The sequence below is a fragment of the Pocillopora verrucosa genome, chromosome 12 (assembly GCF_036669915.1).
Source record: "Pocillopora verrucosa isolate sample1 chromosome 12, ASM3666991v2, whole genome shotgun sequence".
Classification (NCBI taxonomy): Eukaryota; Metazoa; Cnidaria; class Anthozoa; order Scleractinia; family Pocilloporidae; genus Pocillopora; species Pocillopora verrucosa.
In genome coordinates, this window is record NC_089323.1 from 1,983,961 (window position 1) to 2,003,095 (window position 19,135).

General features: G+C 37.0%; 1 protein-coding gene across 1 annotated transcript; it reads left to right on the forward strand.

Annotated features, from left to right (window-relative positions):
• Positions 1–64: 64 nt before the first annotated feature.
• Positions 65–17,842, forward strand: LOC131792350 (uro-adherence factor A-like). The gene is made up of 25 exons (XM_066159001.1): positions 65–124; positions 3,667–3,980; positions 4,262–4,391; positions 5,452–5,848; positions 6,214–6,731; positions 7,129–7,177; positions 8,222–8,480; positions 8,755–8,896; positions 9,800–9,841; positions 10,403–10,430; positions 10,822–10,850; positions 11,213–11,240; positions 11,887–11,915; positions 12,102–12,138; positions 12,635–12,672; positions 12,933–13,068; positions 13,197–13,415; positions 13,956–14,183; positions 14,545–14,664; positions 14,941–15,060; positions 15,340–15,459; positions 15,689–15,892; positions 16,271–16,518; positions 16,898–17,004; positions 17,437–17,842. The coding sequence occupies exons 2-23, from the start codon at positions 3,685–3,687 to the stop codon at positions 16,456–16,458; spliced, it is 3,357 nt and encodes a 1,118-aa protein (XP_066015098.1). The 5' UTR covers positions 65–124; positions 3,667–3,684; the 3' UTR covers positions 16,459–16,518; positions 16,898–17,004; positions 17,437–17,842.
• The last annotated feature ends 1,293 nt before the right edge of the window (positions 17,843–19,135 follow it).

The window sequence follows — 19,135 nt, forward strand, 5'->3', positions numbered from 1 at the left end:
AACAAAACAAAAAACAACAAAAATGGAAAAGAAAAAGCTCGAAAAAATAATTGGCCCAGCAACCATTGCGGGCCTATAAACAGTCACATGACCACCAGCGAAACTTCGTTATCATCGTCTTCAGGTGAGAAATACACAAATTTTGTACCTTTTCTACGAGATATTAATTCAAATTAGTCAAAAGACATAAATCTTTATCAAAAACCTTTCTAAAAACCGGTAGGGTCGCTCTGTTTTAACCGTACGTCAGGAACAATAGGCTTGTAGCTTCATGTATCTTGTTGACATAATGGTCTCTTTCGTCCGCGCCAAATTAATCTTTGGAATGAACGCCTTGAAAACTAATCAAATCTTAAGATCTGTTGGTTCTCTGGTTACGTCCGTTTTTTTCAAATTGCATGGCTATTATATCTTTATAAAAAGTCGTCTTTACGAACGTTCATACAATCAGACGGTCTCCTTCGAGCTCGCCGTCTACCTTCTTGCGGTCGCTGAGAAGACTTCCCCTTTCGATTTCGCGTTTCATAAACCTCGCTGAGCCAATATTAGCCTCCTAGTAATTTTTGTCTTCAGAAGTATTAATTTCATACACATAGCTCGTTTAAGCTTTGTTTCTGACGAATGATATACGCAGGTAAATATCTTTTATGTACAACAGGGTTTTGTTTAATTCATATCGTGCTTGAATTCTTTGTCATTTCTAAGAAACCACCGCCTACGCCTTGTGCTGAGACTATTTCGAAATGTTCGAAGGGTGTTTCGTCGCTCTTTTAATTTAGGCCCTTACCACTGGTCAGAATTCGAACTTAAGATTCGGTTTCGATCGCCCTTGACTTGCAATGTTTTCCGAAAAAGCTGTGCGGCAGTTTCGTGGCCTTTTGCAAACTTCGAGTAACATATTTATCGACACTTTCGCTTCGCCTAGCTTTACATCATGGCCTTCTTTAAAGTATGGCGCTTTGCCAGTCACGAGATTGGACTTTGGCAGAAAAGCTCCAGCAAGCCGTTTCACTCCCAAAACATTTTGCCTCATGGAAAAAACGTGCTCTGACAAGAAGGCTTGACCACATGTCAATTATATTTGCATCGGCTTTATTTCCTTACGATGATTGTGCTGTCTCCATCAAAAGGGAACTTACCATTGTATGAAGTCATTCTATGTAGGAAAAACAACGCAGTATAATTGTATTGACTTAAAATTTTAATGCTTGTGATATTGGCTAGAAAGGGTGTTTTCGAATATGATATTTCTTATGGTCGGTCACTGTTTAGGCACATCTGTTTCTTCATGACTGCTTCACATTGTTCTGACGAAGGGCTAACGCTCGAAACGTCAGCTTTTAAACTCTTTCCGGTGGCCAATATTTACGTTTTTAACTCAGTTGTTAACTCTGAATTACCCTCTTCATGATATTAGTTTCATATATGTTGAGACATAAGGGATTTAGTGACTGGATATTCTTTTGGGGAGTTAAGTTGTGTTATTTCATCTTTGCTTCCTTGTACTAGAAGAAATGATGAAACAAAGACACCAAAAGGTGTAAAACTTGTATAGAAAAATGAATAACGAGGGGATAATAATTAACAAGAAAAATCCAAGGATGACAAAAATTGGAAAGGATTGCCTCTGGCAAACACTAAGGGATGACATTAGGAAACACTAACCATCAGTTTAAGTTCTCAGTAAATTACTCGATGGATCTGTTTGGCGTTACAATTGATAATGATCTTACTTTAAAGCAGCATACATCCTTTCTGTGTAAAAAAGTAAACAGTCACTTCATCATTATGACAATATCTGGCAAACTCATGCCTACTGCAACCATGTTATGTCTCTACAGGACACTGAGACCTCCTCACTTTTTCTACTCTATTGTATGGCATTTATTTAGTAAACAAAGAAATGTATTCTTCCATTTATTCTCAAGGATTTTAACTCTGGCTACATCACTATAATTTTAATGGGAACAAAATAGTGGAATTTTTAATCTTGTATTGCAGTGTTAAGTACACTGAGTTGATTAAGAAGGTTGTTTAGGTAGTTAATTATTTTGCTTGTTATATAGAATTAATTTGTCACATTAATTAGTTATTGATGTAGTTGGCATGAAGGTATCAGCGTTTGGGTGCTACTCTGTAAATTGGAGACTATATAATTTCCATGTTTATATGTATGTATGTAGGTATGTGTTCAAGAAGTTAAGAGGGAACCTGAAAGGGAAGCTATGCCCTGATCCCTTTTTGAAAAAAAAAACTCTATAATAGATATTTAAATGATAAGTTATCAAAAAAAAACGAGGAAGAAAAGAAATAAATTTTCCAATAGAAAATTTAACAAAATCTACAAACCAGGTCTGTAGAATAGCATTTCTTAGGGTTGTGGACCAAAGAGAAGATTAGAGAGTGCTCAAGGGGCAAACCATCAGAGAAGAATGGGGATTGCAAAGTGGAAAAGTTTTGCACATTGTTATGTACTGGGGTTTATGGTAGTCAGCAAAGAAGATTCCCAAAATTTTATTCAAGATGGTGTAAGCAAAAGGCATAAAGGCATCTTATGTGCATGCAGGAATATAAGTTTGTAATGAGACATGAGACATTTAAAATCAGGAACATAAATTTTTTCACCTCTTCCATGGAAGATTTCTTTTTATGTCAAATCATGAAGCACTTCAGAGTTAATATCTATACATCATAAGGGTTGTTTCAACATTTACTTTGATTGATTGAAGCTGTGTGCTTCGTCAGAATGCGGAGCGCAGTAAACTACAGAAAGCATTATGCTAAGTTAAAACTAACTCTTGAAGTAAAGTAATTGTATGTTATGGTAATTTATAAAGTAGAAGTTAATTTATAAAGTATAATGTATCTCTTGCAGCAAAGTCACTGGAATTTACTAGGAGTCCCTTTTCTTGAAGCTCTCTAAAACTTAATAGGCCTGTAAAATAACTTTGTCTTTATTCAAGGAGGGTTTTCAAATTTTTTTGAAAATAAGTCAAATAGCCTATTGCCTAAAGAACCAAAATTGACTGGTTATGTTGCCAAGCCCTGCTTCTCTATTCTTTTGATTCTGATTTTTAAATATAGCAGCGGGCTTGTTAAGTCACTAGTATTTTTGACAAACAGGCTCAAGGCCTTTAGGTTAATTTGTAACTTCCCTGTGTAATACCATGACATTACCAAGTAAATAGAGGACAAGAGTAGACTTACTAGTCGACTGAATGTGTTCCCTGATTTAACACCAAGTACTGTTACCCAAGTTTTAAGTTTTAAGGTTAACCCTTTAACTCCCATAAGTGATTAAGACATAATTTCTCCTTACAGTATCAATACATTGTCAAGCAGACAAGTGATGAGAATACAGAAAAGTATCAGTTAAAGGGTTATTAGTTGATCCTGTCCAAATTCTCAAAACTAACATCACAAGAACTGTATGGTAGACAGTAAGGAGAATTACTAATGAGATCTTGGGAGTTAAAGGGTTAAAGAATTACTAATCAGATCTTTGGAGTCAAGGAAGTGATTGAAATTAATGGTGCACAAGAGGTTTACACGGGAATTTAAGTCAGTAGGTGGAGAAAATTACCAATTGGATCTTGGGTTTTAAAGGTAACACGATTTCCAAGGGGGAACTGACTGTGGTTCTCTCCTTCTTGTATCTCTGAACAGAACATATTTCTACTAACAATGGCTGCAAATTCTGTTGAGAATCATACGGAGAATGTTACTATTGAACCTCTCTTGGTAAAACGGATGAGGAAAGACCCTGATGCAACTACAAGAAAAAGCGTTGTGGTTCTAAAGAGCGGAAATGTTGGACTTCGGGATGGTATGGTGTTTATGCCAAACACCATTGAAATGGCTATACTCAAAAAACCAGATAAAGGGCAATTCAAAACAAACATACACTTTTCTTCAAACATGACCGAAACCGATGTAAAATCCATATTAATGGAAAACTTTCCAATTTTGAGAGACAGGAGGTAAAAAATTTTTTTGTGTAATTTGTTTCGTTATTAGAAAATTGCTTACACTAGGTGCTATATGCATGTAAGACCTATAATCTTTAGAATAAGCCTGATGCAACTTAAGCCAAGACATTGCCGCTAGAAAAAAGAAATAAATCAGTCAGTTGGTCATTTAGTCAGTCGGTCAATATGTCCAAATACTTTGTCAAAGTTCTATGTGTTAATAGTCAGTCGGTCAATATGTCCAAATACTTTGTCAAAGTTCTATGTGTTAATACTAATTCCTATTCTCCCAGGTTTTACTGTGCTTCAGTGGTTGACTTTCGAACAAGATTGGAATTTCATGGTGAACGTCGCATTTGGGATGGACGCTTCATCAAGAAAGTGATTAAAGGAAACTCAGCTCTTTATGTCTTTGTAGAAGAGGTATGGGAGCAGGGGCATCAATAGAAGTTTACCGATGATTGTGTTTTGATTTTAAGGTGGCAGCGTGAATCCCTGAACCCTTTTGTTCCCAAGAGTGACCTCAAAGGAATTTCTTCTTCTGTACATTTCAAGCATGAAATTGTTGAGAAGAGTGAACAATATTGACCACAGGATATTACTTGATTTGACACCAAATTTTTAGGGGTAGACTTATAAGAAATGTATGGGAAACAGTGCAGAAAATTGATATTTAAATTGTGGGAGTGATAAGGAAAAGGCTGCTATACTGGGCCCTGTGTGATGGTCTTATGTTTGAGCACACTGGACTGCAAATGGAAACATTCTAGTTTGAGCCCTAACTTTCACTGGCATGTATTTTCATTTTGCTACATTTGAAGATCAAAAACATTGGTTTAGGCAGCTTCTCTGAAGAAAAAAAGTTTAAACTTTGTTTAACAAAACACCTTTAAAACTTGTCTAAGCTTTGGTGTGACTGGGGTATAGATCATGACATAGAAAAGATACAACATGAGCAACATGAGAAAGTGAGTAGGATTTTAGATGGTGGCGATTCCACAAATTAGCTCCTAATCCATTTTTTTTAGGCCTTATTGTTACGTGTTAGTTTTTGTGTTGGGAGGAAAAGCAGAAAACCCAGATAAAAACCTTGGAGCAAGGACTAGTACCAACATAAAATTCTACCCATACATGACACTGGGTCTATGAGATGAACTTGGACCCCAGTAATTGGAGATGTGCACATCCCACTTCCCTGTTCCTTCCACTCATACAAGGGGTGTAAATGTGTACTAGCAACTTGTTAGGAAAGCCCAAAAAATAAATTTTGAGGGTAATGTGTGACTGAGTAGCATCACATCCTGGGTGTTGGGATAATCCCCTCACACTACTTAAGTCAGTAGTGTGTCAGCCTTGACTAGAGACAAGTGTGTTGGTCATGGAATGGTTCTCTTAGGGAAATTAAAGGAGGGATTAATTACAAATATCTTGGCCGTCACCAATTTTGGATGTCATGGCAAGACACATGTATTATTTCCTTTAGGATGGGAATTTCGGAGAATCAGAGGTGGTGGAGGATTCGGGATATGAATCTTCCATTAGAGAGCAGTTAGGAACGAAACGTTCATTTGACCAGATTACAACATGTGGAGAGTTGATAAGCAGTGAGAGCCCAGTGAAAATGTCACTATCATCAATAGATGGTCCTGCTCAACCAAGCCCTGAAAAGCTTCCTGTTGTAATTTCTACACATGATGATCCACTTGAAAACATTTCAAGTCATTCAAATTTGGTATCAGGGCTGGCTGAAAAAAGTGCTGATCAAAGTGATGTTGAGTTATCAAATGAAAGACCACTCATGAATGTGCAGCAAGAACTTGTGGCACCAAGTAATACAATATTATTCCTGCATAATCCATTACAGCAGTCTCTTTCAATGGGTAAGGTGTCAACAAAACAATGTTTGCATTTATGAATAATTTTGGTCAGTACAATTATAGGTGGCGGCAAATTATCTTAGATTCTTCTTTCAAAGGGGAGTGGCATTGTTACAAATGGCTTCAAGACTGCTGATTTTGTGTAGCTTTACAAACCAGTCTACTATACACACCTTACCTCTACTGTTGAACATATGCAATTCATTAATAAAGAATTCCTAATTAGAAGATTAATGTATAAGAAATTTAACTATGTTGTCAATGGTGCACAGTCTAAGGAAAGCATCTTTTTTATATACTCCTTTTGTAATCTTGATTTAAGAAAGAGAAAACCCTGTTTTAGGTTAAGTTATTCTTCTTGTATTCAGGAGGAATCCCGTTTATTGTGTTTCCCACTGCTGGAGGGATTCCTGTTGCTCCAGCACCAACAGCTGGAAATACTGCCTTAAACACAGTACCTGCTCAACAAAGCTTGGAGATGCCAATTTTGCCTACCTCTAACAATCCAGGGTTGCAAACAGCGCTACAAGCTTTAACACTTACCCCTCAGCTACAGAGCTTACATAGTTCGAGTGCATCTTCTCAGCAACCACAGAACATAGTTACTTCAGAGGCATCGCTTTTAGGAAGTTCCGAGGCCCTAACAACTGTGGACACCACTGAAATATCTCAGCAGTTGTCTTTGACAGGGGCAGAAGGTGACAGAACTGATGTAGAAGGGGGCCAGCAGGAAACAGAAAACTTCAAATCTCCCAATCAGGAAGAGCCTGATGTTGAGAAAACTGATTCCTCTCAAGTTCCAGAGAAAGAGTCAGCAGAAGCAATTGCTCTGGCTGGAGACCAAGAAAGTAGTGGACTTTCCACTCTTCAAATGTCTGATCTTGAGGTATAAATCTATAGATTAAGAAATGTCTAGTATGGGAAATTTAAATCTGATAATTAAATCATAAATCCATAAGTTAGCACCTCCCCTTAAGTGAGCACCCCATTTGATGAAGTACCCCTCCACCTAGCCAAAATTTAAAATTGGTGTTCAACACTCCTTTAAAAAAATCTCAGTCCCCTCCCTCTATTTTATTGAACAAGTTCTGAAACAACAGGCAATGGTATTACTTATCAGCCCTTTTCCAATCTCCAGTAAATTATTGCTTCATCATCATTATGATACTAGAAAACAGTTGCTTTCTAAATTGCATCTTACAATTTCAAAATCTCTCTCTAGATCTAAGCTAAAAATAGAAATTTTAACCATATTCAATTCATTACATATTTTTATTCTGCAGCCACTGCTATCAGAAGATTCAGGATTTGGAACATCAGAAAAGTCAGAAGGTACATGCATGTATGTTGTACCTGCGCTGACCTGCAAGATTATTTCACTTTCTTAATTTACAAGTATTCTAATAATTCAAAGCTTTTATGTGGGGAAACCTCTATTTAAGTAAAACCTCCATCAAGGGAAGCCACCTTGGATCCAGATGTAATGAAATAGACTTCTCTTTCATCTTTGTATCTGTTACCATCACTGAAGGAACACCTCTATTCAGGGAAATTTTTCTCAGGTCTTCAGCTTATTCCTTGAATGGAAGTTCCTCTTTATCTGTTACCTTCATTGAAGTAAGGCCCACCTTTTGGGGACACTTTTTGTGGTTTTTATTTGTCCCCTAAATTAAGGTTCCACTGAATCTGTTCCTTTGCTGAGGGAGCACTTCTCTCTAAGGGACTCTTTTTCTAGTCCTTGGGTTATCCCCAGGATGAATTTTTCACTTTAATCTTAAGTTTAACTGGTTATTCATTCTTTTATAAGAAGGTAATTACATGTAAGTCACTATCAAGAGGCATCTAGAGTGAAGTTGCTAGCAAGTTGTTAATACAAGAATGTTACTCACTCTGTTCCTTTGCTGAGGGAGCACTTCTCTCTAAGGGACTCTTTTTCTAGTCCTTGGGTTATCCCCAGGATGAATTTTTCACTTTAATCTTAAGTTTAACTGGTTATTCATTCTTTTATAAGAAGGTAATTACATGTAAGTCACTATCAAGAGGCATCTAGAGTGAAGTTGCTAGCAAGTTGTTAATACAAGAATGTTACTCACTCTGTTCCTTTGCTGAGGGAGCACTTCTCTCTAAGGGACTCTTTTTCTAGTCCTTGGGTTATCCCCAGGATGAATTTTTCACTTTAATCTTAAGTTTAACTGGTTATTCATTCTTTTATAAGAAGGTAATTACATGTAAGTCACTATCAAGAGGCATCTAGAGTGAAGTTGCTAGCAAGTTGTTAATACAAGAATGTTACTCACTCGTGAAATTTGAGTGCATTGAAGTTGGGTAATGCCATGTAATGGTATTATCTCAAATTACACATTATTTGTTTTTCAGAAAACACTTCTCAGGCCATACATGTAGCTCTAGCTGGTGCAGCCACGAGAGGGGACACTTATGCTAAAAATGTGATGTTGTTGAAGAATGAGGAATTAGCACAAAGGGATGGTAAAATACTTATGCCAACCACTATTGAGATGGCAAGAATGAGAAAGACTGGACAGTATAAAAAACAGGTCCAGTTCTCAAAAAGCATGTCAGAAGATGCAGTGAGGAAAAAAATTCAAGAAACATTTGCCTTTGACTTAAGTGTAAGGTAAAGGAAATTTAAAGAAGAAATTTTAGTTAAATAAAATTTTATTCATTGAGGTCAGAGGTAATTGTAAAACTGACTCCACAACTGATAACAGATTGTTCCAGTTTTTCCAAAAGGAATCTCAAGATTTGGTTGATTTGCAATTCAAGTTTTTATTTTTTTAATGGCCAGTTCCAGGGTTATGACCCAGGAGGCAAAGAAAGAAAAAGAATAAATTCCCTACCACTAAAATTCCCTTTGAGAAATAATGCTTTTTTTTTTTTCTATTGGGCAGGTTTTATTGCGCATCAATCAGTAACACGGATAGTACTCTTCAATTTCACGGGGATCCTCGTGTATGGGATGGAAAAACAATAAGAAGAATCCTAAAGGGAAATTCAGCCCTTTACATTGTTATGCCAATGCCTGCAAAAGAGGTATATGTCATTAAAAAAGTGAAACACTTACGATAAAGAATGGTTAAAAATATCATTAGTAAGAACCTACTGGACTTTTGGTGGGTATGCGGTTGTGAATCACCCCTGTTTTACTTAAACCTCGCTTGGAAAGTGTTTTACTACAACCAAAACTCACTCTCTAGGAAAAGGTTTACGCTTTTGGTAATTTAGAACAGAGGGTTTCGTGGACCTTTGAAATTTTCTTTCTCAAAAATTGGCTATGCAGTTGTGAATCACGCTTGCCTGGCTTTGCCTACTCGTTTGGAAAGGGTTCCTACTGAGTCGTAAATTTGAAAAAACAAAAAATGCTCCGAAACTACCAATTAAAGTTAAACTACTTGGATTCTCAAAACGCGATAACGTCATGATTTCGTATGTACTTTTAACTGGCGGAGTTTGAATGCAACAATCGTGACAATCCAAAGTGATTCCTCTCTCGTGTATGAGCCTCACCTACAAATTAGTGGTTTAAATGGTTTAGTGTGGACGTTATAAAAGGCCAATTTTCAATTGAGTGTCCTAAGTAATCCGAGATTAGTTAAGTTTTGCTTTTCTTCGCTCTGTGATTGGCCCAAAAAACTCGCGCCACTCTTTCAACCAATCAGACGCAAAAGTAAAACCAACCACGACTTGGTCGCCCGCGTTCTCCCGCGCTTTAGGCAGTTTGATTGTATCTAATTTGAGTTCTCATTGGCTCTTAAAATTATTTTCCTTCCATCTGATTGGCCGTTGTGATAACTTTGTTTTGGTTTTAAGACCCTCAATCGAAAAGAGTTGAAGTAAGTTTTGGATTTATCTTGGATCTTGCTCTTGACTGTCAGAATTCATCAGGATGTCAGGAATTTTATCTTTGTTCTGTTTGTTTCTTTGTTTCTTTGTCAGAACGGACTCGAAATGCTTTCGAAGGTCGCCTCAGCTGTAAAGGTTTGTTTTTGCTAATATTTATGAGAGTATAAGGAAGGTAGCTAATCATGGGTTACTTACTACCTCGTGCAAAAACGATTTTTTCTAAACCCGCTCTCATCGACCGTTTGTCCTGATGTTTCGGCAGACGTCCACTACATAAAAAACCTTTTAGCCTGATTTCTCTTGTGTGAAGTTTATTATACACGTTTCTTTGAGTCGGTTTTTCAAGCTCTCTTTTAGTCCTCTCTCTGTTCAGAACTCGATTTTCTTTAGTTTTTTCTATGTTTTTTCTCTCTGATATACTCAACCTCTTTATTTCCTTCAAATTGAAAGTAATCCATCACTCGCTGTAGTATCAATTTCGACTGACAGGCACAGAAGCTTAAACTCAATATCAAGAAATATGAAGTGTTTGGGTGAAATGCCCTTTTAAACGTTTTCCTAATTATTCCGTGCTTGAAGCTCTAATATCTGTTGAATTACTGGTACATGTATGTCTTTGACATGAGTTTCATAACGCAGAACGCGAATATGCTCGAAGCAGAATATTAGCTAAATTGTTTTCTTCTCCTATTACAGGAACGAGAGGAGGGCGAGAAGGACTCAGGTAAGTACACTCAAAAGAGAGCGCTTTCCTATTGAGTGTCCTGAAACCGAAACTAAATTATTATCGAAACCAATCGGAACATAGTTAGATATCTAAAGGAGCTGAGATTAAATCCTAGAACATACAAACAACCTCAGGCACTGGAAATCTGAGAGATCAGCCTCTTTTGAAGATAGTTTTTCATTCGAACTTGGTGTGAGTGTTTTTTTAAGAAGAATTGTGGGTTAAGTGAAACATTATTAGTGCAATCCTGGATGAGTCTCGACAATCGATTGAAAATCTTCTATTTTTGTGTAAAAGTTTTGACTTTTGCGTGTGTTCGTTTATTTGTTTTTAGTTAGAGCATTTTATCTTGGACAAGTCTAACTTGTGTGTGTTTTTCATCGCGCAGGATGCCTTTCCACTCGGGGTCCCACAGAGGTAAAAATTTCCCTTTTTTTTTCATGAATTATTTTCAAATACTCAACCTTCCCGTTCCCTTAAAATTTTAAACAATTCATCCCTTGCTGTAGGATTTACAACAATTTCGTGGTGTACCGAGGGACCTATTTTCGAACGACAAGCGTAGAAACTTAATGCGATAAGTGGTAAATTTTTGGGAGACTCAGGAATGACCTTCTGAATTCTTTTCCAACTATCATTTGCTCTAAGTAGTAAAACGTGTTGATTATGAGTATGAGTACGTCTTTGCAATTTTATAATAATAATATAAATGTTTAAACGAAGATGAATATGCTCGAAGTAGCCTGTTACGTGACCTCGTGTTTTTTTCTTTTTTACAGGAACGAATAGATGTCGGGATGGATTCAGGTAAGTTCACTGGAAGGAAGGCGCTTTTCTATTGAGTGTCGCCAAACAAAAAGCTAAGTGAATTTCAAAGGCCAATCAGAACAAAGTCAGGTATTTAAAGGAGCTAAGAGTAAATTCTATTGCATTCAATAACAAACACCTTAAATGCCGAAAAACGTGAACTATCTAAGCCGCTTCCGGTTTTAGCGCTACGTTTAATCACGGTGCAAGTTTTTCAGATCAATCACATGCGCAGTAAAGCATTAGAAAAGTTTGAATTGAGCGTCGAAAAACCCAAACCATAATAATTACAACCGTCGATCAGAACAAAGATTAACATACAATTATTAAAAAACAGGCAACCAGCTTAAAGCGCGGGAAAACGCGAGTGACCAAGTTGTGATTGGTGTTAGTTTCTACATTTGATTGGTTGAGTTGAAGAAGCGAGTTTTGTGGACCCATCACGGAAGTAAAGTAAAACCAAAGTAAACCATGGTCACTTTTGATACTCTGAAAACTGCTCTATCTGTGCAACCCAGGAGTACTTTTGACGCTTAGTGGAAAATTCCTTATTTTTTGTGCTTTTTCCAACCTTAAGGAATTTTATCTAATGCCCTTTTCACACCAAATTAAGCTAGTAACTTTTTTTTGGTTTTGTTTATTTTAGAAACCCTCCTAGAAAAAGATCGCATTGAGGTAAAGAATATCCATTTTGTGATGTTTATTTTTAAACAGTTAATTATTGCTTCTACATTATTACTTAATAGAAAAGAATTTCTTGTCTTCTAAATTGCATTTTACATTCTACCAATCTGTCTTTAGATCTAACCTAGAATTGAAATTCTAACTATTTGCAATTCATTACATATTGTTATTTTACAGCCTTTGTCGTCAGAAGATTTATCTGAAAAGCCTGAAGGTATACGTACATATTTGCCTTACCTAAGTTGACGTGCAAGATTATTTCACTTTCGTGAAGTATTATAATAGTTCGGAAATTTTATTCGGGAAACTTCTATGTAAGCAACACTCTCCTCAAGGGAAGCAGCCACGGATCCAGACTTAATATCTTTCTCTTTCATCTTTGTATCTGTTACCATCACTGAAGGAACACTTGTCCCCTGAATGGACGTTTTACTGAATAGTTTATCTTCATTGAAGAAAGGCCCTACTTTTGAAGACACTTTTTTATAAGTCCCCTGAATAAAGGTTCCACTGAAGCTGTTCCTTCACTGAGGGAGCACCTCTATTCCAAGGGGCACTTTTTTGTCCAGAGATTGTCTCCTGGATGGAGGTTCTACTGTATAAGTTTGCAAACCCATTTAACAGCGATTAGGAGTGTCTGTAAACTTGAGTTGGCCATTGAAATACCCTGTTAACACCGACTTAATCAAGTAACTTTTATTTGCTTTTAGATATGTTGGGAATCGTTCCAAATAATGGGCCCATTGAGGTAAATAATTTTTTTTTTTTTACAGTAGTATACCTCCTTCTTGAACTTGACTTGAATGTATACTTGAACGTATGTATCCTTGAACTTGACTTGAATGTATACTTTTCCGAACGTGTAATTATCTTTCGATTTTGTGTGCTTGCGTTCAAGGGGTTGCCACTGAAAGTAAAAGTATGTCCCAGAAACCATCTGGGGCGTACTCCTCATCTAAAACTTGGCTATCCAAGATAAATTTAACCAGTGGCATGCGTTTCTTTCAGGGTGGATCGTCATTTGTCTTAGTTTTTTGGCAGGCTCTTCCACCAGAAGTAGTGTCTGCTTGGGCAAATTTCGGAATGAAGACTGTTGCTGACTTGAAAAGAGTTAATGATTTTAATTTGATTGGTCGAATTCCGGGTAAGTTTTTTTATGGCTTAAATACTAGAAAAATGTTTTATACTTCCTTTTTTCGAGTACGTTTCTTGCATTTAACGTTATTTTTTGTAAACTGTTTTTTTTTTTTTTTTTGCAATTTTGTGCCTCAGCATCTGATAAGCCTGGCAAAGTAACTGTTACAGTGTATTCTTCGACTGGAAGAATTCTTGGAAAGACTGATTTCGATTATTACGATCAAGATAGGGAAACACTGTTACGACTAGTTAGAGAGCCAAAATTACAAAGTGAGTTTTTTTGTCATTGGGCTGATTTTATGGTTGATAAAACGAAGAGAAGTGAAGGACAAGATTTACGGCAACCTTCGGCAGGTACGTTCTTGCAACTATTTTGAACACTTTGAGATCGCGAGTACACTCTTGAGCTCTAAGGTTTTTTTTCTTTTCCTGAACATGACGAGTGTAAAAAGCAGTCTGACCTCCTCGTAACGGCCATCTAAGGGGCAGAAGATAGAGCCCCTTGTAGAAAGATGGCAGTTATTTTAGGATCGGTTGTCGAGGTGACCCTCATTTTTTTAAATTTGGAGCATTTTTTCTCATATATAACAAAGGCTTGTTGTACCATAAAAGGCGGCTACAGGTTTGTCATTAATTGTAGTTACTGCTAGGCGTTACCCTTGTAAAATGAAGCCCATTACTTAGCTACTTTCATATTAAATTTAGTCACCAGCAAATAACATCATTGTAAAACTGGCTGTTTCGTTTTCAAGAACTCTGGACCCGACTGACCCTGAAAAACTCCTCAATTGACCCTGATATAACCTTTCGCTGAGGTTATTGAAACGCAAGTCACTGTAACCGACTACAGTCCTTCCCAGGAAACATTATCAAACTCTTTATCACTTTTTCTAGGATTCTCACCACCAAACCAAGTGTTACGCGTACTGGTTCGTATAGCAACAAACTATACTAGCCAACAACTGTTTGAATTGTTCTCCAACTCCCCTGCTGCACGAAGGGCAGTCTTTCTAGCTTATAAATTAATGCGTAGATTCTCTGACGAGAATTGGGACGATCAAGAATTCCCCCCAACAGTCGATTGGCTTGCAATAGGTGCTGAGGAAGCGCAAAGACGACTTAGTAAGTAAACACTATCCAGTACATAGGCGTAGCATTCGTGAATGCCGGCGAGATTCAGAATTTGCTGGTTAAAATCTCCTACTTTGCCACTTAACCGGATTTACTACGTGGTAGTTCTCTATTTAGCTTCGACTCGATTATGAGACCCCATGGATCCGCTAGATATTGAGCCGTTATACTGCCCTAACAACTAACTCGTTTGCCTTTCAACAGTTAGAATTTTGATACTTAATATTATATTGCTATACTTTCCTTTAAATTTGCAATGTGTCAACCAGCACTGAGATGCTTAATACGCCGAAACTTAAATTAAGTTATATGATGATTTGCATTATTTAATTACCGCATTATGTCCAAACAGATCACACTGATGAAATCAAAGAAACTGGATATTTAAGTGATGAAGAGTCATCGTCTAGTGAATCTTCTTGCTACGAAACCTTTTATTCTGAAGACAATTCTTCAACGACTTCGAGTGAAGGTAACCGATTTTTGTCATCCTGTTTGCTTACATGTGAGTAAATTTCAGAATGTTCTATCATAATTTAACAAAATTTTACCAAAATTCACGAGTGGTTGTTTATTTTGAGGGGCACCAATAGGAAAGTGTACACGTTTGATACTAAATTTTCTAGTACTCTGCTTTTGTTTAAATTTGCAATGTACCAATCAGCACTGAGATGCCAAATACGCCGAAACTTAAGTAAAGTTATGCGATGATTTGTGTTAATTAAATAATCACATTATGTCCAAACAGATCACGCTAATGAAATCAAAGAAACTGGATATTTGGGTGATGAGGAGTCGTTGTCTAGTAAATCTTCTAGTTCTGAATCCTCTTATTCTGAAGACAATTCTTCAACGACTTCGAGTGAAGGTACCCCTATTTTTGTCCTCCTGAATACTTACATATAAATAAATTTCAGAATTTTTTATCATAATTTAACAAAATTATAATAAAATTCACGAGTAGGTTGTTTTGAGAGGCACCAATAGGCAAGTGTACACGTTTGATCTAGTACCTCATATTCTATTTGTTTACTTTTATATAAATTTGCAATGTGCCAATCAGCATTGAGATGCTGAATAAGCCGAAACTTAAGTAAAGTTATATGATGATTTGTGTTAATTAAATTATCACATTATGTACAAACAGATCACACTGATGAGATAAAAGAAACTAAATATGAAGGTGATGAAGAGTCATCGTCTTGTAAATCTTCTAGTTCCAAAACCCCTCATTCTGAAGACAAGTCTTCAACGACTTCGAGTGAAGGTACCCTATATTTTCATCCTGATTTCATCCTTACACGTAAATAAATTTCAGAATGTTCTATAAGTAGGTAGATGCATGACCTTTATTTATACTCGATAATATTTTAAGCTATGAAATTGTGGGGTCGTGTGAAGAAAAAAAGGAAAATTACACGTTATGTATGATAATGTATGAACACAATTCTCGCTAAAAGATTTCAGCATCTCTTCTGTTTTCAACTTTGTAACAGATTTAGATGAAAACCCCTCATCGGAGGAGTGTTGTGGCTCTGAGGGTGTCGCGAAATACGAAGGAAAAAACGAAGCAAAAGAGGAATCTTTGATGAAAGCCTGCATGGAATTTGCAGGTCAAGACCTTGATCGGCTCGAACCAAAGCCCAAAATCAATGAGCAGGAGAGAGGAGGAAGTAGCAGCGAAGAAGACTCTTTGCCAGGTAGCAAAGATTGGCGAGAATACTGCTACAATAGTTTTTCTGTTGATTGAGGCAAAGAGGGAGCGAATAAGAGGACGCTTCATGCTTCCGATATGAAGGATTACAAGTAACTTGATTAATTGGTGAAAAGGCCTGTCACTCATTGTGGCTGTCAGAGATATCCCCGAAGTTTTCTTATTCTCTTTCCTCGTTTTTGAAAGTATGCAGCATACAAATTTTTGGTTTGGTAAGAAATGATTTTCTAAGGTAAACAGCTTTGACGGCGTCGAGTGCATGAAGTCGATTAACTTTTGATTAGAATAATGTGGTTGGGTCTGTTAAAGATTTTCTGATATTCACATGCTTAATTCCTTTTTTCTTTTTTTTCCACTTTACCAGGTGGACGTGAGCGAGATGTTGGTAACTTGTGTAGCACTGTAGGAGAATCGCGAGGGCAGAATATTCAGAAACGAAGTTCCGTTTTTAATTTAAACTTTGACCAGAATTCAATGGCCGAGAAGACCAGACGTGCTAAAGAAAGAAGCGATGAGGAGGAAACAGGCGATTTGAATGGAGCTCCCCTATAGCAGGAACAGAATGGAACAACAGTTTCACGAAATTCACAGATAGCAATACGAGTCTTCAGTGTAAGTATTGGTAGCTATTATAGCTTTGTACCTGTATTGTAACACTCAACCCAACCGATTATTACTTTCATTGATATTCGGTCACATTTATGCGAGGATTTACGAAGTCCACAATTTATAATAACCATATGGCTCAAACAAGGAAGACGTTTGCTCTAGAAATAACATTATTTTTATCTCCGCCGTTAAATGATTTATATAACCGTTCGAAAAATCGTATTCAAATATTCTTTAAAAATATTCAACCTAAGACGCTGTCATTGGAATATTGCTTAGCAGCCTGGCCGCAATGAAGCCTCACTGGAAATATCTTAAAACAATTAGGGGCTACATAAAATGGTATCCTTGACTCAAATTGTGATTATTTTTATTTCGATAGGTGTCTTTGCCCTATGTGGTTTGTGATTTCGTCGTGTGTGGCTGAAATATTGTTTCAATGCGGCGTTCATATCCAATATTAGCACAATTGATGGCAATTCTTGCACGGTTAGATCGCGTACTCACTTACTTACTTACTTAATTACTTAGTTTGAAGTCAAAATGTAGTACCTCGTTAATACTTACGTATAATTTTCGAGGGGACGAACTTGGTATTTCAAATTTGGTAACTTGGGAGCTCTGATGCTTGAGAAGATTGTAGAGGAGTATGTTTGGACTCCGGATTCCGAACAAGTGCTTTCTGAGAGCTTTGGGAAAGCGAAACTACGAAATGGCCGCGAAAAGGCTGGTGAAATTACCACTTAAACCAATAAATTTTCCCTATGACATCTCGCGCACTTTATATGAGTGTTGCTCCTTTACAGCCGTGGTTTATAATTTTTTAAAATTATTTTTTCCATTTAAGAAATACCAAGTTAAATGCAAAGACATGAGGATAACAGGAATTATGATTCTAAAGAGTTCGCTTTTGTTTTTCAGAGGATTGATGCTCTCCACCAACACTGAGTTCGGAGAAGATTTAATTGAGCGCCATCAAACCGAATAAAACATTATACAGATGTTACACTTAATGTATGGAAGCAAGAACTACTTCTCCTGAGTAGTCTCCAATATTTACACGTTTGTACATGTAGACTGTTCATATTGGCGGGAAGCAACTTAAGATGATTCAGAAACTGTTAAAAATATTGAGCGTTTGTAAATAAATATTCATATTACAAGTATGCTGTTCCTGTTTAGTCTCCAATGTTTACACATTTGTACATATAGACCGTTCATATTAGCGTGTGACAACTTAACGTGATTCAGAAACTGTTAAAAGACATTGAGCATTTGTGAATAAATATATTTATATCAAGTATACAAATGTAAAATTGACATTAAAATTTAGCTACTTTTCTGTATAATTTTCTTTTTTGTAAGCTTCATTTAAGATTAGACGTAATCTTTGCAGAACTTAACCCTTGAAAACCCAAGATCCGATAGTTAATTCTCCCCTGTAGCTGCTTAGTTACAAGAATTTATTGTTAGATAAAGGCAATTTCTACTCGATTAGTTTGAGTATTCTCAAAACCTGTTTATTGGATAATTAAACTCATCACCAATAGATGAGCTTGGGAACTGGTGCCTTAAAGGTTGGACGGGAGCCTGAACGCCTCAGGCATAGCAAGGAGGAATCCATGGCAACCTTGCGAGCAGCAACCACCCCTGCATGCAGCCGCTAACCGACACCGTCACGCTTGAAAGAATTTAGTAGAAAATACTCATATGACCCCATACTTACCAATGCATAGAAGGGGAAGGACGGGCTGGGAGCCAGAATCCGCAAAGATTCGCTCAAGCAACAGATCCGAAAAGATCACAAGATAAGCAAAAGGCCCCTGCGGTCACCCCACAGATCACGCACGCTCGAGGAGGAGGCCGCTGACCGCATTGGCTTGCGATTTAACTTTGCCTAAATGACATTTAGCCACACTGCGGATTTTATAGTGTGGAAAACATTTCTGTGACACCAGATAACTCGCTGTGAAAGGTATCCTAAAATCAGGTTTTATGTAGAGAAAAAAAATTCCTTGCTCGCCCGCTACCATAATCTGAAAATATTCCCGAGACGTTTCTAAAGGAGGTAAACCAATTTGCATAAGGGGAGGCTGCCATGTTAGCTCGCTACGAACTTGTCTGATCCAATCTCGAGCTTAGGGTCATTTTGGCTCCTTGTCAGTGGCATGGTCGAGATTGTGAACTTGTCACGCATTATAAACGAAAACATTCCGAACAAAGGAGAGAAGTTACTTGTCAATCACTTTAGGGAGTGGAAGGGTTTCGAAAAACATGTCTAGAGAGGGCAAGGAAAACACAAAAGTTAGAGCGAAGGAAGTAGGGAAAAAAATCAGTGAGTGCTTTTTAAAAATTTTCTTAGCTTTTTACTTAGCGAAGTATATTGGTAACATTTCGGGATTTTTACCACGATGGCTCACTGCAACTACAAATGATTTGTTTCTATGCGAGCAATTAAAGCCTGGGGACGTCATGTATGGGGAATTATTATGTGTAAAGTATGGGATATTTATATCAATGTAAAGTATAGGACATAATATGTATTAGGAATAATAATTCCCTATGCATGACTTACTTACCAATTTAGGCTATTTCACCGCTGACCACTCATCTTTCAATT